Source organism: Lepidothrix coronata, unplaced genomic scaffold (assembly GCF_001604755.1).
Source record: "Lepidothrix coronata isolate B3197 unplaced genomic scaffold, Lepidothrix_coronata-1.0 Scaffold252, whole genome shotgun sequence".
NCBI lineage: Eukaryota > Metazoa > Chordata > Aves > Passeriformes > Pipridae > Lepidothrix > Lepidothrix coronata.
The window spans coordinates 915312-938180 of record NW_016690432.1 but is presented as its reverse complement, the minus strand read 5'-3'; the positions used below and the strand labels follow the sequence as shown (position 1 = coordinate 938180).

At 46.2% G+C, this 22869-nt stretch overlaps 1 protein-coding gene across 3 annotated transcripts; it reads right to left on the bottom strand.

The window, feature by feature from the left end:
• Positions 1-2232: 2232 nt before the first annotated feature.
• Positions 2233-22786, bottom strand: IMMT (inner membrane mitochondrial protein). Of its 3 annotated transcripts, none has more exons than XM_017835233.1 (15): positions 22693-22786; positions 17398-17474; positions 17103-17292; positions 16523-16643; positions 13801-13881; positions 12658-12759; positions 11973-12109; positions 10876-10979; positions 8872-9007; positions 8172-8301; positions 6553-6567; positions 5307-5530; positions 3866-3997; positions 3516-3645; positions 2233-3186 (listed from the first exon to the last, which is right to left on the bottom strand). In XM_017835233.1, exons 1-15 carry the CDS (start codon positions 22735-22737, stop codon positions 2561-2563), a joined length of 2250 nt encoding a protein of 749 aa, XP_017690722.1. In that variant the 5' UTR covers positions 22738-22786; the 3' UTR covers positions 2233-2560. The 3 variants fall into 3 exon arrangements, with proteins under 3 accessions (XP_017690722.1, XP_017690723.1, XP_017690724.1); XM_017835234.1 differs by having other exon boundaries at positions 13801-13878; XM_017835235.1 differs by lacking the exon at positions 13801-13881.
• Between the last annotated feature and the right edge of the window lie 83 nt (positions 22787-22869).

Below are 22869 nucleotides of genomic sequence, written 5' to 3'. Positions count from 1 at the left end.
GAGACAGTGTGCTGGGGGGTGATTCCTGTGGAAAGATTTCTGTGACAGGGGAGCAGAGAACTGCCTTCAGGATGATGTGCTGGTGTGTTGAGGGGACTGAAACGGATCCTCAGTTTTTGATTCCATGCTGTATCCACCCACTTAGGAGGGAAGGGAACTGTCCATGATGAGGAGTTAGCCTTGCCCACTGCTCAGACTTGCTATTACCTTTCTTTCCCAGAATCTTTTCCTAGCTGGGTCTGTCCATCTCAGAGACCCTGCTGCAGCCTAGTAAAGGTGAGGGGGTTGGTACAGGGAGGCCCTACTGGCCCCCAGATTCTGAGGGTCATGGTCACCTCTGGCCAGTCACCACTGTTCAGTGCTGAGCTGCTGCAGCCGAGCTCAAATGATGGGCTGAGCCTTGAGGGACCACAGTTTGGAGCCTGTTCTGGTCCAAGGGAATAAATAACGAGAAGCCCAGCAGCTGGCCCAGAACTTTGGAGGTAACTGAAGTAGTCTGCTCTTTCAAAAGGATGTGGATGTGCTTCCACCAAAAGCTGGGTGGACCTGTCCTTTGAGGACAATAGGCATCAGACAGCCCATCATGTTCTCCTTGGAGGGTGTTTGCCCTGTGTTTTGGATTTCTCTTTTCAAGCAAAAGTCACAACTGTTTACTGAATGTTTTACATCACAGGAAGACTTTGGAGAGCATCAAGTGGGACAGTGACAGCAGTGACAGTGACAGCAGCGACAGTGACAGTAGCGACAGTGACAGTGACCGTGAGTAGCTGTCCCTCTTGCCTTCCTTGGGAAAACTGAGAGCAACCACTGCTGTGACGCCAGGAGGCTTCTGTGAAGAGTGGAATTCCTGAAGGAATGGCTTCTGGAAGGTGCTGCAGCACTGCTGAGCACTGGGAGTGTTCTGATACAGGACCTGCTTGGAAAGACACGTTGTCCTTGTTGGAGCAAGCGAGGAACTGTCCTGTTAAATCTTTGTGGTCACTTGGGACACAGCGTGGGCTGCACCCAGTTTCCTCCACAGCACACCTGCATGGGCTGGCTCCTGCCTGTGTGAACAGCATCACTGAGGTACCAGGGGCTGCAGGAACAGGGGTGCTGTGCATCCTGGAGGCTGCTCAGCAGGTGCAACACTTCCTCTGGGCCTCTTATGACTTGACCCTGCACCAGATTTAATGCATTTCCATCTAACTTAAATGAACTACTTAAATACCGAGTTTACTCTGTATGTGAACACTGCAGTTAATGCAATACTCATCACCTGTGGTGTTATTCCTCATCATTTCGGTGTTTTGGGACAGGCTTTGGACTGTAGATGTTAAACTACACTTTGTACAGCTGGAGCCTCTGTCTAATAAATGGCTGACATTAAAGCTGGCCGTGTTCTGATAATCCCTTGAGCAAAACTGGTGATTACAAAATGTTGCTGCTGCTCTGTGAGAAAGTGAAGTTCATGCAGAACAGAGAACTAAAGCCACGAAGGTGACTGGGAAGAAATATGGCAGTGCTGTGCCATTAACTGGCCCTCACAGCATTGTGCTGCTCAGCTTGAAGGGTTTCTTTAAGGTAATTATTGTGAATAAAGCAAAGGATTGCTCCTCAGAGAATTACACCATATTCTGGTGAAAAGTATTTAACATTTGATTCTGTTTGTGAAATATAAAACCTTGATGGGGATGATGCTGCAGGTGTAGAGTCAAGAGAAAGGGCTTCCAAGGGTGGTGATAATGCTTTGTGCTTTATCCTACCAACAATTTAAAACTGGGAACAAGTAGACAAAGCCCCAGTTCCTCATTTCAGCAAGTTCTAAGTTGATCAATCTCTCTTCAATGATGGTAAGAAGTAGGAGAAAAGTAAGAGAAGGAAGGAAGGAAGGAGCTTGGTTTTTATCTGAGTTCTCGTGGTTGAACCAAGTCTGGCTTCCTGGTAGAAATAGCTGGTGTTCTAAAACTACATCACAGCAGGTCTGACAGGAAACATTCCAGGGTAGAAATTCACCACAGTATGTGCTCTGACTCCAACTTCTGTCTATGGATCCTGTCCTCAAACATGGATTTTTTTTTTTTAATTTTTTTTTTGTTAAAGCTGTACAAATTGATGAATCACATCAGTGAATTCTTGCTCCTTGAAAGGAGTAAACTGAAGTTTTAACTCTTCTGGTCATGGAAAAAGGCTGAGCTTGTACTGCTCCAGCTGTAGTTTATGTTTAAACAGGAGACTAAACAGCAGAAGCAAGTGGTTGAAGTCTTGTTTTATTCAGCTGACAAAGTGGCAAATGATTAATGGCAGGTTACAAACATTATTTTGGTTGGATCACAAGCCCACTTGGTAAGATGGGGAAACATTAATTCTTACACAAATTGTAGGGAAGCTTCCTGAAGTTGGTTGTCATGACAACTCAAACCCAATAAAAATACAACAGATGGTGAAGTTAAATACAGTGCAAGGAAACAAGACGGTACCCGTGCTTTAACACTTCCAGCCCCTGCCAACAGCTCGGCCTGAACCCTCAGGAGCTCATGGGATTTCTTTCCTGCACAGAATTGCTGAGCTGCCTCCAAAGCTACAATCCTGGCTCTTGACTCTGCACTTGAGTTGTTCCCAACCCCACAGCACTGGCATAAGCTGTCAAGATATCCACAATCTGTTTGGTTTCCAGGGTCATCCGTGCCTCGTTCAGCCAGTCGGTTGCCACCCTCCTGGACTCCCCTTTCAGCTGGTTGACAAACTTGGCCGCCAGCTCCAGGTCTCCATGTTCGATGCAATAGGAGGCGTAAGACAGTAACTTAAACGTGTCGAGGTCGTCGGGGCTGAGCTCGGCCGGCGGCTTCTGCTGCTGGGGGTGGAACAGCAGCAGCGACTGCAGGTAGGACAGGAAGTACTGGTAGAGGCTGTTCCTCGTCTCATCGATCATGGCCACTCGCTTTGCCAGTTTTTGGACTGTGTGGAACCGTGCTCTGAGGGCCTCCTCGCTGTACACCCCCCGCGTCAGGGACTCCTCGGGGAGCGCCGCTGTTAAGGCTTCCGTGAAGGCGTTGTCGGAGCAGCTGGCTTGGATGGCCTTCACTGCACTGCCCAGGGGCTCCGTGGGACTGTCCCCCGTGGCTGTTCTCATGCAGTATTTGAGCGCTTCCACGGAGAGCCACAGCTGGTGGGCCTTCCTGGCCGCCTCCTCTGCTACTGCGTGACCTGCAAGGTGAGCCAAGAAGGGACTCTCAGTTGGGGCACATGGTTTTGAGCACAAGCAGCAAAAGCTATTCCTCTCCACACTCTGCTTTCCAAAGCAGCCACCCCCTCAGCACCTGCTCTAAAGCAAGTCTGCCCCACAATTCAGAACCAGAACAAAACAACAGGTTTTGGGAGAACCCCTTTAGATTCGCTCATCTGGTTTTTGCCAGGTGCTCAGCAGTGTGGCAAACCTGGGCCTGTGAGCTACATGCCTGGGTTTAGACACCCAGGTTTGGGTAAATGGGCCTTTGGGGATCAAGTCCTTAAACAAATGGGATTTCAGTGCTCACTCTCGACTGCTTGCTCAATTCCCTTCAGCCTGGCATAGGCAGTGTTTATGTCCAAGGTGAAGTTGTCGAGCTGTTCCTGAGTAAGGCGTCTGAACTGCATCTCCTGCTCACTGAGCTTCTCTGTTAAGTTCTGAAACAGAGGGAGATACATTTATGAGACCAGAAACAGATGGTTAATTATATTTACCTTACTTTTAAGACATGTTTCTTTAAATCTGTTGTTCTTGCTAGGGACAACACCTACAGAAAATACAATATACCAATGAGAAACCAGTGAGAAACCTTATTGAGGAGAATTTACAGTTACTGCACTTATCCCTTTAATTCCTCTGTGGACTCTTCTCCCTTACCTGCTCAAATTCCACCTTCAGATCCTGCTCCTGGATCTTCAGCACGTCCCGGAGGTGGTCGGTGTGGGCAGCAGCCTGGCGCCGGAGCTGGGTCCGCATCTCGCTCTCCATCACCTCCCGCACCTCCTCGATCTGGACACACATGACATGTTGTTAGGACAGCCCTGCCTGTCCCACACCGTGACTGCACCACACACCAGGGATTGCTGAGGGTACATTTACAGCAGTGGCACTGACAAAGCCCATGTTTCATCCTAAAAAGCTGCTGAGGTCCAGTTTTATAGCTGAGCTTTTCTGTAAAGCTGTTAAGGAATAGCTTCACGGGAGGCCCTTAGTGCAGCTATCACAACAGTATGTAAAAAATACAGTAACTTGTCCAATGAAACACTTGGGTGTTTATAAACAAGCTTTCAAACAAAACACATTACCTTTTCCCTACACAGCCACTTGAGACTGCAGAAGAGACGTGGTATAGGTTTATCTAGGAGCAGTTGAATAGTTTTTTCTGTTGGTTTTTGGCTTTTTTTTAAGGATTGTTTCATTTCCAACCTTCCATTAAATACAGAGATGACAGTTCAAGCAACTTCTAAAAGAGCTCTAAATCAGTAGAGCTCTTTTCTCTAATCTGTAAAGTATTGCAGTCTTTACAATGACAGGCTACAGGTGAAATCCTTAGTTTCCCTCATGTGAGTGCAAATTTTTCAAGTAAGGGCCAGTGTTTAACCGCATTTTCAAAAACAGGAGTATTTGGCAAAAGTGTCAGCCTGCAGCATGGGATCTCAAAAGATAAAACCTCCAATGCCCAAATTCCTATATTTTTAAGTTGCAATTGCCTCACATCCAAAGCAGTATTAAAATTCTGAGGTTCCACAGTCCTTTGGAAAGAAATCAAATAAAGAGTGGAAGAACATGGAGATACCTCCTGGAGGCAGGACAGAGGGACTGTGACAGCCCCATGGTGGCCATACTGGGTCGGATGTAACACTGAAGTTCTTTACTGTGAGGGTGGTAAGGCCCTGGCACAGCCTGCCCAGAGAAGCTGTGGATGCCCCATCCCTGGGAGTGTTAAAGACCAGGTCTGGATGGCACTTTGAGCAACCTGGTCTAGTGGAAGGTGCCCCTGCCCATGGCAGGGGGTTGGAACAAGATGATTCTTAAGGTCCCTTCTAACCCAAACCATTCTGTGATTTATTCTGACCCAGTGATCCTATCTCCAACAGCAAAGTAACACGACAGTCATTCCCTGTTTCACTGTGTGATTTTACCATTCTAACTTTGCAGAAGTTTCCTTGCTCAACACCTCCTCTCCATGACCTGGAGGTCGCCCATCTGAAGTCTCCCACCACTCAGAACACCCCAGCTGCTCCTCTGTGCGCTTCCCCTCCCTTTTCTACCTCCTTTCTGAGCCAGAGGTTCAACCAGGTGTGTCAGGCCACTTTACCTTCTTCTCCTGTTCTAGCTCGATCTCGCTTTTGTGACGCTCCAGCGCTTTGGCCACAGCTGCCTCAAATGCTTTTTTGTCTTCAAGTTTCTGCTTCTCCAGGGCTGTCTCGATGTGCTGCTGCTCCCTCACGCGCTGCTCCGCCAGCTCCCTGTTCAGCTGGTCGATGCGCCGGTGGGCGTGTGCGATGAGGGAGTTCAGGTCGTCCGGGGACAACTGCCCAGCTGAAGGGAAACACAGGGAGTCAGGGAATCTGCTGCCACCGGGCTCACCCGCCTCCCACCCGAGTGCTCTGAGGCTCCCTGGGGTTGTGACCAGTGAGCTTGTTCTAGGAAAACTTTCTGAGCACTTCAAGCCCTTGCCTGGTGCCAATGCCCACCCGAGACCACTTTCTGAACCACACCTGCAGGCGAGTGCTTTCATTCTGGGAGAGGAATTACCTTACTTTCTTCCAAATTATTCCCAGCTATTTACACTCCCATATATGTGTCAAACTCGATTAGAGGGGACTGATGACAACTCTGTTCGTTTCTTGGTCTTTACACCACCACCTATTTTCCCCTGTGCCAGCAGAGAGAGCAGCAGGGGATGAAAACCCCGAGCACTGACACCTCCAGCGGGTACAAGCTCAAAGAAATGGGTGCCTGAAAACACTGCAGTCCGTGTGAGACAGGCTCAATTATCTCCTCAGATTTCTTACCCCTGAGTTTGTACCTTTCAGGTTTGGCTGCTCAAGGAGCAGGAGGAATCACAGCCACATTGTATCTGCTAGGTATTTACTCTTTTCCTGCTCTGACAGGAGGACCCAAGATATGCTTGCAGCGTTTGGTGACCTGAAATGCTGAGGCTCATTTTGCACTGGCTGCCAGCTAAATTGCCTGTATGGAAAACCAGGACTACTTGGGAAAGCATTCCTGCAGGGTCTAAAGCAAGTGAAATTCCACAGTGCTTCAGTTATCCTGGTGCTGGGTGCTGGGAAAAGGACTGGCACAGGGAGGACTGGGAGCAGCAGTGCTTGTGTCCAGTGGGCAAGTGACCAGCAGCACTAAGCTCAGCTGTTGGACTTAACACTTAGAACAGAGTTTGTGGTTTAATTGTGCCAAATGTGCAGAAATGTTCTAGGAATGCCACGTTTCAGCCCTTTGTTGATACTGCCTGTAATTTAGAGTCATGCACCACACAAACATGAACAGGACAAAGAGAAGAGATGGCATTCAGAGGACAAGAACAAGTGACAGTAACTCACCTAAGTCAGTTATCTCTGCAACAGAAAAGGAGAGAGGTTGGAAAAGTTAATGCACGTTCACTACAGCAAGGCAATCATGCAAAAGTAAAACAGAAAACTAAGAGCTTATCTACAGTGACTTAAACATGAGCCCAAGACTTCAGGAATTCAGGAAGAACAGGATGTCAACTATAAAAGTCTCTGATGTAGCCCAAGATACCCCAACCACTAAAATCACCCTCGGAAACCCACAGATGGATGTTTTACGTTCAGCCAAAGCAAGGACACAAGTCTGAAGTAGGAAAGTACTACAGGACACTGGAAACTTCAGTCTGATGTTTCTAGGTTCTTACAAACAGAAGCAGATGGTAAAGAAACAAATTCCCAAGTGGCAGTGAGAGCCAGGGACCCCAACGAGTCAGTCCCATGTGCATCAGCAGGTCACATCAGTAAGAAATGGAGCACATGGAAGCCACCAGGAGCTTCCCTTTCCTCCCACAGAAGGGCAGTGATCACAAAACCCAAGATGTTCTCCTTTTATCCTTTGCAAGGAAAGGCAGCTCCACCTCCAGGGTGTCTAAATAAGTTGTTTTCTTCAAAACTAACATCCCAAAAGCAAACTCCACAAACGATTTGTTAATTTAAAATGTTTTCCCCACATATACTGGGTGTGTGGTTGGCTGTTTTTTAAAAGAAAACTGACCATTCCAGAGACCTGGTGTGTTCATTTAGCCAGGAAAATGAACTGGGGACTAAGGTCCACTTTTCTAAGGCATAAAGTAGCATTAAGAAAGAGTGTTTAATTCTTCATTGCATACTTCAAGAAAAAACATTTAGGCAATATTAACACCACTTTTTTTTTTTCAAATGGCAATTATCACTTCTATTAAAATCCCTGTAACTCATAAATAAAGCCATGACAGCTGCCTCTCAGCACTGAGGTCAGAAAAGTCTGAGATTACTTAGTGCATTTAGGTTAAACCCTGATTGGAAGTATCTGAGAAGGGGTTTGTTTTCTTTTGTTTTTTTTCAGGGAATTAGTTTTTAAATACCACAGGCAGTAATTTCTCGAAGGATATACCACACATGGGTTCTTGCAGTAGCTCATCCACAGTAATGGTGAACACACACACTCCACCTTCTGCAACTCTGTCTTTAAAATCAAAGCAGTTAAGGTGAGTAAGGGAACCTGTGGGCAGAGGGATTCCTGTGGGTGAGCTGACTGTGAAGATGCCTGTTCACTGCTTTGTGCAGCACTGGCTGTTGTTACAGGTAAGTCACAGTGTCAGTTTAATTCAGAAAATAATCACAGAGTCAGCCAGACTTGATCAGTGAGTAACAGATTTGACTCAAATCTGCAGTGACCTGGCTCCCTTCCTGGAGTACCAGGGGAGGGAAGAGATGTTCATAAAACCATATTATATTTATCATACAAGAGCTACAGTTTATGACACTTCCAATACAGCACAGGCAGTTCCTAGAACTAATCCTCTTCATAACTTCAATTCTGAACTAATTTTCACTTCAAACCAACCAACCAATGTGGAAATTGGGATGCTGGACATTGGGTGGCTGTAGTTACAGAACCACTACAAACAAAGTGCAACAAGCAGGATGTAACCCCACAGTGGGAGACTTACTCATGCCCTTCCAGCCAGGCTTCACGTCGGGGGTGATGCTGTCAAGCTCCCTCTGGAACTCCTCTCTGGCTTTAGCCACCAGCTCATGGTACTGAGCTACTATCTTGGCCTCAGATTGTGCTGCCTGAACCTGTAACAAAAATGACACCAGTTTATTTTTCAAGGCAAGTACTGAAATTGAAGATGCACATAATTTAAAAACAGGCCCTGGGTTAGTGGCAGATATTGTTACCCTCCAGCCCAACCAAACCAAACTCACTTGGGGGAGCACAAAAACCCACCCTGTGCTATCCTGCAAAGGGAGATAAATTCCACCTTTATGTTTCTTCCCCAGTCTTTTGAACTGCAAAGTGATTTACCCCCCAAGTCATTAGCATACATTGTTCCAACTCCTCCCTAACCTCATGTTAAATTCCTCTTGGAATCAAATTGAAAGAATTATAAGTCTCCACCAGAAAGGACTGACACCAATCAAGCTGCCTGGAGGCTCTTTCAGGACAGAGTTCAAGTTCTCACAAAGAGAGGTGTCTGATCACTGGCAATACAACCAGCTCAGAGACTGAGTACAGCTACAAAAGGACTGATTTACACTTCATAAATATTTCACCTCCTACAGAGGATTTGGGAATGGGGGCTCTGTGCAAGCTGCCAAGGATTCCCTACACTAATGGCAATTACAAACACTGTGAGGAAATTTTACCTTTTTCACCACATTGTCCAAGTCAACGATCATATGATGGAGATTTTCTTCTGCAGCAACAATGTGAGGTTTGGCTCCTGCGAGCTGAGACTTCTTGGCCTTCTCGATGACACCTTTCATCGTCTCTAACTCCTCTCTGGAAAGAGAAGCAGCTGCTGAATGTAACACATGCAGGGCTTATCACCCCAAAGAAAATTTACTTTATGCTGTTGGTATTTATAGGAAGAACTACTGGGTAACTCTACTGCTGCTTCCCATCTATCAGCTCTAAGATGCTGTGATTAAAGATTTTTTTTTTTTTCCACGTCCCGAAACCTAAAGATGCCACTGTGGCTATTCCATGTAAAATGAGAATTATTTATACTGGAATTAGTATTTAAGATTTATCTGGAGAGAAGATGAAAGTTCACTGAAAGGAGTTAGGATTAGTAAAACTAAGTTAGAATCAGACAGCAGACATTTCCAGCAAAGAAACATTTTTAATATAGATGGCTTACGCTTGCAGAAGTGTTTTGGACATGGTGACTGGTGGAGATTAATGAGGATGGGAGAAAATTTATAGGGCTCTGCAAAGACAGATTATGGGTTTTTGTAATTAGGAAAGAACTGCTTTTCTCCAGCAGAACTGGATATAAAGGGAAAAGTGCTCCTTTTCCAAATCCATTAAAACCAATGGAGGTTTCCAGTGATCTCACTGGAATAACGAACAGGCTTTAAAATAAATACATTAAGAAAATAAATAAATTAAGAAAATAAATAAAAGCAAAGATATCTAGTAGAGCAATAGAGAATGAAAAGTGGTGCATGTGGGGTTTGCATTAGCTTTGTTTTACAAAGTGGAACCTCAGTTACACCTCCCACTAATTTTAGTCAGCACAGCAACTTCAAAGATAAGAGAAGTTTATAATGTAATAGCAACCATGCAACTTCAAGGATGATGTTACCCTCTCAGCCTCAGAAGCATCAAAGGGTTTCCAGATTTATTTCTAACCTCATTACAAGGGCATCTTGGAGATACTGTCTGTCAACTTTTTTCTGCTGCAATGACCCCGCACCCTCAATGTACATCAGCATGGTTCATACAGAGACTGGGCACAGGATGAGCTCCCTTTCAGAATTTAAGTTTTTCTTTGACAGGTACTTAGTAAAAATCTAACCTTAAAAGCAACTCTGTGGGCAAATGGAACTGCCAAGGGATGCTGGAAGGTTTAAATTTTTCATTACAACTAAAAGAAGCTGGTGATGTTACTGACTCAATACACAGGGAGTGCAGTTGTGGAGTCATTACAGAAGGGTTTGGGTTGGAAGGGACCTTAAAGATCACCCAGTTCCAAATCCCTGCCAGGGGCAGGGACATCTTCCACTATCCCAGGTTGCTGCAAGCACCATCCAAGCTGACCTTCAACGCTTCCAGGGATGGGGCTGCCACAGCTTCTCTGGGCAACCTACTCTCATCACCCTCACAGTAAAGAATTTCTTCCCAATATCCCAGCTAACCCTGCCCTCTGTCAGTTTGAAGCTGTTCCCCTTGTCCTATCACTCCATGTGCTTGTCCAAAGTCCCTCTCCAGCTCTCTTGTAGCCCCTTTTGGTGCTGGAAGGTGCTCGAAGGTCTCCCCAGAGCCTTCTCTTACAATAGGTTTCATATTGACAAAATGATCCAATATAATACTAAAAGGACTGTGGATTGTTTTTTTTAATCTAACTTGAACTTACCAAAACTATGTGGAAGTACTAAGAAGATAAACAAGTTCTTTAAAAGAAGAGCAGGACTGTTTCAGACTCTTTGGTACAGTGAGGACCACATGCACAGGCACCCAAGATTTACACACATCAAGTTAAAATACTCATTAGCGTATAAAACTACTTTTTGGTTTGGCACAAACCCGTCAGTTCAGTACGAACACAGGTGAGTCCCTGCTTTGTAGAAACTCCTCTGCTGTTTGCCAGCCCTCACATGAGCAATACTGGCTTATTACTCCAAGACTTAAACCAAGCAACTCACTTGGCTTTCAGCAGGGCATCAGCAGCTTCATCCACCGCTCTCCTCCGGTCCTTCAGCGCGTCCTCCAGCGTGCGCCACTGGGAGGATTTTTTCTCCCCAGCCTCCTAAGAAGGAAGCACAGATTCCTCATTAGGGTCGTTACAACCACTAAGTCAGAGATACTGAAAAAATGAAAGCCTGCAGAGATTCATGTGTTGCTGAACAATTCACTCAAACTGAGCAACGTTCTCGTGTTTTTCAACAGCACAGCTGGAATCGTTTCATTCATTCATTACAAATCGTGTTTCTCTTCCCATGTTTTGTTTTGGTCTTGTTTGATTCTTAATGGTTTTTTTTCCCAAGCCACAGAACCTTTGTCCATACAGAAGAGCTCACATGAGGATCACTGTATGGTGCACAACAATTCTGGGGGGAAATCTCTACATGTATTAAAGTACCATAATACTTTGAAGTTGCTTTATTTTTCAAGCAAGCTTAATAATTAATAATTAAAAGCAAACTCTTAAGACAGTTATTTTACTAACTACTAGATTAAGTCTTGGGTGCTTGGTTAGTTGCCCACATGTCCCTAACTGATTAACAACTGAATTATATCCTCTGCTCCAGAACTAAATGAGCAGCAGTAGTTCCAGACAAACCCCAGTGTGAGGACACCAGGACCACAAAAGGTATCACTTGTACATCCCCATCCCATTTCCAGACAAGAAATGAACAATCAACCAAGAAGATTTCGGCAAAGGGAATAAGTTCAATGGAATTATTGGGGTGGACAGTGTGATACCCTAAACTAGGTAAAAAAAAAAAGGTCTTGGGAATTAAAATACAATTAATTAAAATACAATGTGAAAACTACTAATGTATTAACTTGAACTTTTCTTCCTACAAAAATGAAATAAAGGAGTTCACGAAAAACATCAAAACCAGTCAAAACCACTGTATTATTTGACTACACCACATTTCACAAGAGGAAAGAAAGATTAGTTAAAACTGTGATAAATGGAAGGACCTTACAAGAAAAGTTTCCGAGTTTAATTGTGAGATTAAAGTTTGCTGAACACAATAAAAAAGAAAAAATTGTCCCCATTTGTCCCATTCACCTCAGAATTATCCATGGCCTCCTTCAGGATCTGGGAATGAGCATTCACTGCTTGCACAGCTGACTCCTGGGCAGTGATAGCCTGAAGGGTTACACGGGCAGTTGTGTTTAGGGCTCCTTCTAGAGTTGTTGCAAGGGCTGAAAAAAATAAAGTCAATTAGACAATAAAGAAAAGAATTTTATAATTAGTAGAATGACATGTTACTGCATCTCTTTACATTGTTTTCTATGACCCAGAAGAGCTGGTCAGTTTGGAACTGCACAGCAGCCTACAGAAGGTCACAAAACATGCTCCTCATTTAGAGCAGGAGCATTAAGGTGCAAGTCTGCACTAAAAGCAATACTCTACTCAGTGGGAGACCTTTCACATGATTTTACAGGGGGCTGCAGGTATATCCCATGTTCACTTCTTATAATGGTTCTTAAGAGAAAACAAGTAAATTTTCCTATCTTCCTTGAACCATTCAACTGGTTGGTCCATTCCAACCTCAGATTTTCTATTATTCTTCAACTCTCAGTAACTCCTGAGTGGGTGGAAGAAGCTTCCAACACCACTCACTCTGCCCCCTCAACAGGGGACAACAACGAAGGGGTGTGGAAGCAGCTTGGAACTCTGAAGCCAATGCAGTCCCACAGTTCTTCTGTCCCACAGAACACAGACAGGGACACTGACAGTAAGGACTCACCTTTTATCTTCTCTTGCTCCTCTTTGTCTTGCTGGGCAAGACGGGCCGCAACTTCTTCTGGTGACCGTTCCTTTATAGCGTGGGAACCTTCATGTTCTTTGCCTATTCAGAAGTAAAAAGGAGTTAAACTGTTTAGTCCATATTATTATACATATTACTTGCAGGGAAATAACTTTCTTATCAAAACTGATTTTTATAGTCAGTGTTGCTTTGTAGATCTGACTTCTGAAACTACCTCAAGAATCTTTAATTACAAAGGTCAGCCTCACATCTGAAAATCAAAGATGGACACCTCACATGCACCTGGAGATTTCATGTTGTCTAGTCACAAAATTACACAAGATTCAGAAGTAAAAGGCAAAGCAAGAAGTGAAAAACACTTATGGAGCCAAGTTTAAATTTTAAGTCAATCTCCATTCTTTTTTTTTTTTCAGTTCCCCTTTGGCACGCTTAGAGAGCCCAACCAAAACAACAAAGGATTAATGAGAGGGTTGTGGTGACTCACAATGGTGAATCACAACTATCCTCTATTCCTTTGCCTACAGCTTGTAAAAATGCCTCTAATAGTGAGCACTGGCTTAACTAATGCTCTCAAGACCAACAGCAAGTTGCATCTAAACTGAGGAGGGAGCCCATGTTGCAAAACCCACCAAGTCACCTCTGAGCAACACTGATGCTACTCTGCAGCATGTACTTACTTACCCTTGGCCTACTTTTTATGAAATGTGTTCATACAGGAAGAAATCAGTATCATATAATCTCATCTGAAAGAAACCATCATCTGGAAGCCAGTGTCTCTTGCTGAGTTTAACAATAAATGCTGTTTCTTCACCTGGCCCTGGACAGAGACACTTTTCTGAACAGCAATCAGAGAGCCCCCAAGAGCAGAGGCAAACTGGACTGGACAAGTTCAGTTCAGCATAAAGGCAGGATTCCCTCTGGTGCTCACACCTACACCTGCCCCAGGCATCAATCTTAGCTTCTTACTACATTAAAAATCTGTGATGAAGGAAGTTTTCTTCTGCAAAAGCCACAGAGACTCACACCTTTAAACACTGACAAATACCAACACAGAAGCAAGAATTTGTGCACTTGAAATTTGGATTTGGGTTTCCTTCATTGCATTCATGTGATCTTTTTCACCTTCTTCAGTCTGTATCCCCGGAGCTGGCACCGACATGGCCACACCTGTTGCAGAGATGATCTGTGCTGCAGCCTTGCCTGCTGTCAAATACAGTTACAGAACAAACCAGTTAGTACAGGAGGGGCTCACGGGTCCATCTGTCACACAGGGAGAGGTCCAGGGCCTGCCATCCTGGTGAAGAGGGCTTTACACCAAAGCTGCCAGGGGACATGGTGGGATGGCTCCCATGACTTGAGTGATGGAATGGAAGTATGAGGCTCTTTAGGAAGGACAGGCAGGGAAGATGAGGAGGGGGATCACCCTCTATGTCAGTGACCAGATGGGAGTTTGTGGAGCTCTGCCTGGGGATGGATGAGGAGCTGGCTGAGAGCTTAAGGGTCAGGATTACAGAGGACACTACAGTGGGGGTCTGCCACAGGCCACCCAAGCAGGAAGGCCCTGTGGAAGGGGCTCTCCACAGATAAACAGAAGCAGCTCCATGTTCACAAGCTCTGGTCCTCATGAGGAATTTCAACCACTGATATCTACTGGAGGGGCAACACAGCAGGATATAAACAATCCAGGTTCCTGGAATGCACTGGTGACAACTTCCTTCTCCAAGTCATAGGGGAGCCAATGAGGAGAGTTGCTATGCTGGACCTTGCTCTCACCAGCTGGGAGGGGCTGGTGGGGAATGTGAAGCTCAAGAGCAGCCTTGGCTGAAGGGACCATGAAATGGTGGAGTTCCAGATCCTCGGGACAGTGAGGAGGGTGCACAGTAAGCTCAGTGCCCTGGACTTCAGGAGAGCAGACCCTGGGTTCTTCAGGGATCTGCTTGGTAGAGTACCATAGGATAAAGTCCCGGATGGAAGAGGAGGCCAAGGAAGCTGGCTGATATTCAAGGATCACCTCCTCCAAACTCAGGGAAGATGTAAGCCCTCTCCAGAAGGAAACAGGAGATTTAATTATCTGGGATATGGAGAAGGCTGAGTACTCAATAACTTTTTTGCCTCAATGTTCACTGTCAAGTGCTCCAGTCACACCACCTGAGACCACTTAAGGAACCTGAAGGTGCACAAGTCCATGGCTCCTGATAAGATTCCTCTGTGGGTCCTGAGGGAACTGGCTAAGCCACTACCCATCATTTGAGAAGTCATGGCAGCCTAGTGAAGTTCCCACTGGCTCCCATTTTTAAAAACATAAGTAAGGAAGACCCAGGGAACTACAGGTCCATCAGTCCCATCTCTGTGCCTGGCAAGATCATAGGGCAGATCCTCTTGGAAACCATGCTATGGTAGATGGAAAATAAGGAAGTGACTGATGACAGACTGATGGCTTCACCAGGGGTGAACTGTGCCTGACAAATCTGGTGACCTTCTAAGACAGGGTTACACTGTTGGTGGATGAGGAAGAGCAACTGCCACCATCTACCTGGACTGGTGCAAAGCTTGTGACACTGTCCTGAACAACATCCTTGTCTCCAAACTGGAGACAGACTTGATGGATGGATCACTTGGTGGATAAGGAATTGCCTGGATGGCTGCTCTCAGAGTTGTGGTCAATGGCTCAATGTCCGAGTGGACACCAGTGAAGGGTGGTGTCCCTCAGGGGTCGGTGTTGGGACTGGTGCTGTTTGGCATCTGTGTCAGTGACATGGACAGTGGGATTGATGCACCCCCAGCAAGTCTGGGGATGACACTGAGCTGTGTGATGTGGTCAATATGCTGGAGAAAAGGAATGGCATCCACAGGGACCCAGCTTGAGGGGTGGGCACGTGTGAACCTCATGGAAGTTCCACAAGGCCAAGTGCAAGGTCCTGCACCTGGGTCAGGGCAACCCCGAGCACAAATCCAGGCTGGGTGGAGAATGGATTGAGAGCAGCTCTGGGGAGAAGGACTTGGGGGTGTTGGTGGACAAGAAGCTCAACATGACCCAGCAATGTGCACTTGCAGCCCAGACAGACTCCATGTGCTTGGCTGCACCCCCAGCAGGGTGGGCAGCAAGCCCAGGGAGGGGATTCTGCCCTGGAATTGTTCAAGGCCAGGCTGGATGGAGCTTTGAGCAACCTGGTCTAGTGGAAGGTGTCCCTGCCCATGGAACTGGATGATCTTTAAGGTTCCCTTCCAACCCACACCATTCTGTGATTCTATGATATGTTCTATAACGTAGAATCAGGGTTGTGAGACTTAATTTTTTTCCTCTGTAGAAACATATTAATTGGACACTGATGTTGTTATTTCCAGAAAAAGGATTTCCTGGACAAACGGCAACAAGATATTAGTTACACAAACACACAGCCATGAGAGGTAAACGTAAAAAGACATGGCAACTGCTCCTCTCTAAACCACTTCCACCTGATCTGGTTCTACAGCAGCTCAGCAATTATCCAAAATTAAGTTTCTTGTGCTTGCAAGAAGAGAGGGCAAATAGCCTCAGAGTCCAGCAGCCAAAGTTCTCCTCCTGCTGAGTCTCATATCTAAACTATGCAGGTTAGTCAGTGTTTATCTTAGATTTCAAATATTCTATATAGTAAATACATTTCCTAAAAAAAATAGGGAAAAAAACCAGCTAAAGCTAATTTAGGCAAATTTCATGGCTCAAAGAGAAAATAACATTAATTCTAAGAAATAATAACGTTTATCTTCAACCATTCAAAGGACTATTTTAATCTACTCTAGCATGTATGATACAGGAGATCATTAGGTCATTTGCTTCTCTGTACATGACATTCTGTAAATTTACCTTCTTTTTCCTCTGAAGGAGCAGCAGCTTCTGGTTTGCTTATTGGGGATTTGGGAGCAGGCTGTTTAGACTCTTTCATTACTTCTGCTACAGATGAGATCTTCAGTGGACCTTGCTGTATCTTGAAAAATAAAAAAAAGAAATATCAATTTTCCAAACTAATAAGAGTTTTCTAATCTTGCAACATCACTAACTACACTAAACCTCTAGTAAAATAGTTAAATTCCAGCCCATCACCTGGCTCTGTCTCTCCTCAGTTTACTTCTGGGTGTAAGCAGAGCAGCTATTCAGTTGGGATTTTGCTACGTTATTTTACTGTAAATAAAAATAACAGTTTCACAACCCACAGACCACAATCACGAGATGATTTGGGGAAACGCACAAGCACCACTTATGCAGCACAAAGTAGTACCTCAGTTCGTAATTCTTAAACCTTCTTAATTTCAGAAACCTGAAAGATTCTTAAATTTTTTAAATTCTTAGCACACACCAAAATTAATCAGAATTTGAAACCTAAGAGTTGACACTCTCTCTAAAAACCAGAAAAATGAACAGGTGGGGGTGAATGGGAAACACTCACTGGTTTCTTTGGCATCGGTGTGCTGGAAGGTGCAGGGCCAAGAGCCATCTCGAAGAGTTTGTCGGAGTAGGGAATGGCCTTCTCCACGCTCTCCCGGAATTGTTTGTCATAGCTGGCATACAGGACGGTTCCACCTATTCCTCCACCCACAAACAGGACACCTGCACCAATGACTTTGCCTGCAGACACACTGAGGAGGGAAGAGGAGTCAAAGCCATGTCCACTGTATTATATGGCAAACATCAAACAGCCTGTGAGTCATCACCAGTCCCGCCCTCCAAGCCCTGGAACGTACCCGGACTCTCCCGAGTGGGTGGCATATCCGCGGCACAGCCGTGATGGACGGAGGGACACTCTCACACACTGGTTATTCTGCAGGGGGTGGAGGAGGCAAGAGTTAGCAGTGAGCACATTCGAACATCTCTCCACCTCAACAGCAGCATTGGACTGATTTGCCCCATCACCACATCCCACACGTGTCTGAAGGAAAGCACGACCGGCGCCAGGACAGCGACGTTGGACTCTCTTCCCTAAACAGAGAGGAGATCTTTCTCTTGTGCAGCTTCCAGGGAAAGGGCTTTGTAAGAAGTAATTAGGCATTTTGGAAAATGATATGGGAAAAAAAACCCTACCCCAGCTTATTTCTGCATTTATTTTGCTTATTTATGCTCCCTGCCCCCAGTTAGTTCAGATTCTCTTTACCAATCTCCTGCACTAGAACAACTCAGTGTGAGCAGTGCAGGAGACAACAGCAGCTGTTTAGATACTTAAAAATATCAAAACCGATATTTAACACTTATTAAACTATTTTTAATTCTGAAGACACACAAGCAATTCTCCCTGAGCTTCCACACCAAGACTTCTCCTTTAAAAGAATTAACAACGCACACACTTTCCAGATAGGCATCAGATTATAATAGAAATCAAAATAGTATATGAAGAGTGATATTTCATTAAATTCTACTTTACAAAAACCACAATACCCAAGATTTTTATCTTTGTATTTTAGCTGGAAATTAGGATTTACCAGAAGGACTGGTTAAGCTACTCTAGGCCTTCAGAAGGAAACGAGCTGTCCCCCTCAAAGGTTTTTTTCCCCACATGGGAATTACTAACAGAGAAATATGGGATTCATGAGAAATCAAAGTACAAGGCACAAAAATAACTTTTCCCATAGTTGAGATATTTCACCCAACTGGGAATTTTCTCTTTATAAAAGAAAAGAATGGGAGATCCTTCACTACAACATAACCCCAGAAGCCAGGTTTCTCTATTTCCTTTTGCACATGGCAACAACAGGCACAACTTTGTGGTTTAGGTCCCATCCTTTTCCAAAAGTGTAGACAGGAAAGGGCAGGAACACTGAATTCTTATTCTTTCCAGAAGGGCAGCCAAAACATTTTTAATTAGTAGCAGGAGCACGTGTACTGCAAGAGGAAATGTGCTCCTCTTACCCCTGAGACCTTCAGGAGCCTCCTCTGTACTCCATGGTTGGTTTTCTGGTTTGTGATGGATAAAACAGGTGACAGAATAATAAATAACTTCTGTAATGTTTTTGATTATCTGACTTTTTTACTGAGGCATCACTGGTACTTTCAAGGGGAATTTCACCAAGAAAAGCCCTGTAAATAATTTTGTTATCAACTGCTGAACACGCTGCTGACTCTCAGTACGTCCCTATTTCACCACGAGTATTTCAGCATCATGCATACAGCTCAACCCAGTGAAATGAGAAGGGAAAAATAAAGTGATTTTCTATTGATCAGTTCAGACTGAATTTCCAGTCCCTTCCAACACTTTCGGATTACCCAATTTTGCCTAGTGCTCACCTGGAAATAAGCCATCACTCCCTTTCTGGAGGTTATCCCACCCTGCACCACTGTCACTCCCACCTCCCTGCTCAGGCTGGACCTGCCTTCTTGGTGATCCTGGAGGCTCCCACAACCACAACCCTGGTGCCTGGGCCAGCTCAGCCATGTCCATGTTGGCTAAACCCCTACTCACACTGAGTGATGGCAAACAACACTTAGTTCTACACCCTCAGTAAACACATCTGTTCCTGCTCCTGGGACCGGGCTGTGCTCAGGGAGAACATTTGTGCCAGGAGAACATTTGCTTCTCGTAGCTCAGCATTTACACTTTGCACATCAGGAGGGTTTTTTCAGTGGGATTATTGATTTTAGTCCAGATGATCTTTGGACCAGATGACCTTTCGAGGTGCCTTCCAAGCTGGGCTGTTCTAGGATTAGACAAATCCTCATTTTTATTTGTTTTTTTGTCAAGAGGAGAGGAACTAAAACACAGGCCCTCAACGTAAGGCATTGGAGACTCACACATGTAGCAATGGCAGTGACAACTAAACCCAAACCAAGCCCCTACCAACTTTCTTTCAAGATTTTGCAACAAATTCCCACAGCTGGCCAGTGCAACAACAACCAAAAGTCTGTAGGTATCGGTTTTATGAAGAGGAACACAAGTTTGATTGTCTTCCCTCACATCCAAATACATCCAAGTACAGCACTGCCTCAAAAAATCCCTGATTTTTTAAAAATAATTTTTTTTTAAAGAAGCCTTGCTCCCTTTTGGTCATCATAATAATATTGGTTTTATTTGCTGTATCACCATAACTCGGAAACTTGCAAGTAGTTTCTAATCTCCCCTTTGCATAATTCCCAGGAGTTTGTAATTTTTTAGAACACTGTTATTTATTTAGTAATAGTGCCTCAAAGGATTTGGAAGAAATACATCACACATGCTTTGCTATGCTGTGTAAAAGGCAGAAATAAACCATTTGCTGTCATGCAGAAGACAGAGAAAACCCTTTGGATGAGGCAGCACAGAGACAGCGCAGATCCCCACATCAAGGGCACTGCAGGGGCAGCTGTTTCCATTCCTTCCTCCTCCTCCAGCAGTCCTACATTGTATTTGTTTCACCCAACTTCTTAAATGATTATTATTTTACACTCGTTATCTACTATTTAATCACCAAACCAGAAACTTCAGAGGAAGTTTGATTTTGTTATGACAGAGGTGAGGTGTAACAAGGACATCTGACCACAGAACTCTGATCTCCCATCATTCAAGACTTCTGCTATATATCACACACTTTTACTAAAAGAGAACTTTTACTTTCAAAGAGAACTACAAAAATACTTCAAATAAGAGAAGACTCCCTCTGCAGCACTGCACACGTAGCATCAAACATTTAGGAAATCAAGGTATGAAGAACAACTTCTCTCAAAGTCACAACTTTAATTTACTTGTTAACAAGCTTAGTGATCCTTGACACACAGAGCTCACAATAAGAGAGAAGGCTAAAAGTTTTCCCACTCTCCACCATGAGTTCTCTACTGGGATTTTTCATACTTATACCCTCATGCTGCTCTGGCTTTGGGGAGCAGCAGCTGCTTTGCTACTCCCATCCAGACACTCTGCTTCCAGGCTCTCTAAGGCTGCTCAAGACACCGAGCATCATCAGGGTCCTGTTACCCCAAAGTCCTGACCAGGTCCAGCTCTCCTCAGATAACTGGGCTTTTTAACTTGTAAAAAAGTATCTGAATGTCCCAAAAGACAGGCAGACCTGCCTCACTGTCAGCTTCTATATAAAAGAGATGCCAACAGCCAGAGGGTCTTATTTCCGCGACAGGAGTTTTCACTTCTGTGAAAAATCTACCTATTACCATCTCAGATCAGGCAAGCCCTTCTTGATTAAAGTCCCCAGCTCTGCACCTCTTGCAACACAAGCACTATAATTAAACACTGGTTTCTAATTTCCAGTTTCTGTCTCTTTTTGCTACCCAAAAAGAAACAAGTTTTAGTTGCAGAAAGTCTGCAGGACCTGAAACAGTCTCCATGTGCATGTGCTACAGTATGGAACAAAACTTCCCTTCAACATGAATAAAAAGAAGCAAAAATGTATAAAAATTATGTCACTGCATGCCCACTTTCTCTGTCCAAACTAGACTTCCATTGTACTTGATCTCATCGGGAAATATGAGTAGGAATAAAGGAAAAGTCGGGGTTTTTTAAGTAAGGAAACAATCAGTAAATGTATAGATAATGAACTTCAAGAAGTGCTGTGGCATCTCTGTGTTTGCACAGTTCTCTGGAAGAAATTCTTCCCTGTGAGGATGGTGAGGCCCTGGCACAGGTTGCCCAGAAAAGCTGTGGCTGCCCCATCCCTGGAAGTGTCCAAGGCCAGGTTGGATGGGGCTTGGAGCAACCTGGGATAGTGGAAGGTGTCCCTGCCCATGACAAGGGGGTGGAACAAGATGATCTTTAATGGCCCTTCCAAGCCAAACCATTCTGTGATTCTTCCACCACTCACTCATAGCCCGATGACCCACTTCCAGCCACAAAGCACCACTCTGGCTGTTCCGGATCCTGTTAAAGGCTGAGCACATGCAAATAGCCCCAAGTGATAAACATCTGCCAAAGCCTGGTTTCTGTCTTCTCAACTCCCAGCTAAAACTTTCCACAGCCTGGCAAACCCGGAGCCTTATTCCAGTGGGCATCAGGTGACCTGGCGTGAGGACTCTCCAGCCTTATGGAGCAGCAGAGGAAAGGCAGCTGCAGTGCTGGAGGGGAGTATGCACAGCTTCTCCTTTGCTGAAGGGCGTGAATAGAGGCTAAAGAATATGAGATGGAGAGCAGGGTATAAAAATGATCTGATCAGCTCACTTTTTATTAGTCATGAAGACAGCTGAAACTAAAAGTTGTGGCCTTGCTAGAGGAGTCACCCTCGCCACAGACCCTCGTGGCTTCCTAAAGTTGGCCGACTGCTTTAAGAAGGGCTCTGCAGCACATCACCCTCCTTATCTCTGCTGATAAGGAGAGGCAAAGGTCCGGGACACAACGCACGGGTCCCACGGGCACTTTCCCCCCGGCGTGCTGTGCCCTCCCGGTGTCCCACCGTGAGCTCAGAAGGATGCCCTCACACCCGAGCGCTCAAATTACTCATTCCCCGCCCCGGGCACAGGAACTCCCGAGCCGGCCCCGACCCTGCGGTGTCGCCGTGTGCGGGCGGGAGGCCGCGCCAGGGAACGCAAGGTCACGTCCTTCCCCGCGGAGGAGCGCGCCCGCCACCCCGCCCCGCGGAGCCAGCGGTCCGTGCACGGCCCCGCCGAGCCTCCGCCGCCCCCGAGGCCCTGCCCGCGGGCCCCGGCGCTACCCCAGTCCGGCCCGGCGGAGCGGGGCGGCGGGCCCGGCGCGGCCATGGCGGCGGGACTACAGCCCCCGGCGTGCACCGCGGCGCGCCCCGCAGCCCCCGTCGCAGACTACGAGTCCCGGCGCGCACCGCGACGGGGCAGCACTGTACGGAACGGCGCGGCGCTGCAAGGCACGCCGGGACTCGCAGTCCGCCCCACCCACCGACCCCCGACCCCCGCGCTCATTGGTGGCCGCGCCCACCAGTCAAAAGCCGCGCAGCCAATCGCGACACGCGCTTGCCGAGTCATTCAGCGCGCGGCGCGCCGCGGTCAGAGGACCCCCCCACAATCCCACCCCACCCCAACCCCGCTCCGCAAGCCCAGCGCGGCCTCAGCGGTGACAGCGGGGGGCGGCTCGCGGGGCTCCCGCCGCCGACGCTCACCTGCTTGGCCACGGCGAGCCCCGCCCGGCGGCAGGCCCGCAGCATGACTCGGAGCGGCGGCCGGCGCGGCCCACGGGGAAGGCGCCGTGCGCGGGTCCTGCCGGCGCCGCCTCCGCCCCCCCCTGCCCCGCCCCTCAGAGCGCAGCGCGCCTGCGCGAGCGCTCCCTCGTGACGAGC

Bases quoted from the DNA above. Each gene is read 5' to 3' on its own strand.
- IMMT (XM_017835233.1), bottom strand. From the start codon at position 22,737: ATGCTGCGGGCCTGCCGCCGGGCGGGGCTCGCCGTGGCCAAGCAG. The intron at 3,646-3,865 runs GTAAGGGAGAAG...CCTCTGTTTCAG, and splicing joins TGAAGGTGGAATTTGAGCAG to AACTTAACAGAGAAGCTCAG. The intron at 3,187-3,515 runs GTGAGCACTGAA...CTCACCTTGCAG, and splicing joins AATTGAGCAAGCAGTCGAGA to GTCACGCAGTAGCAGAGGAG.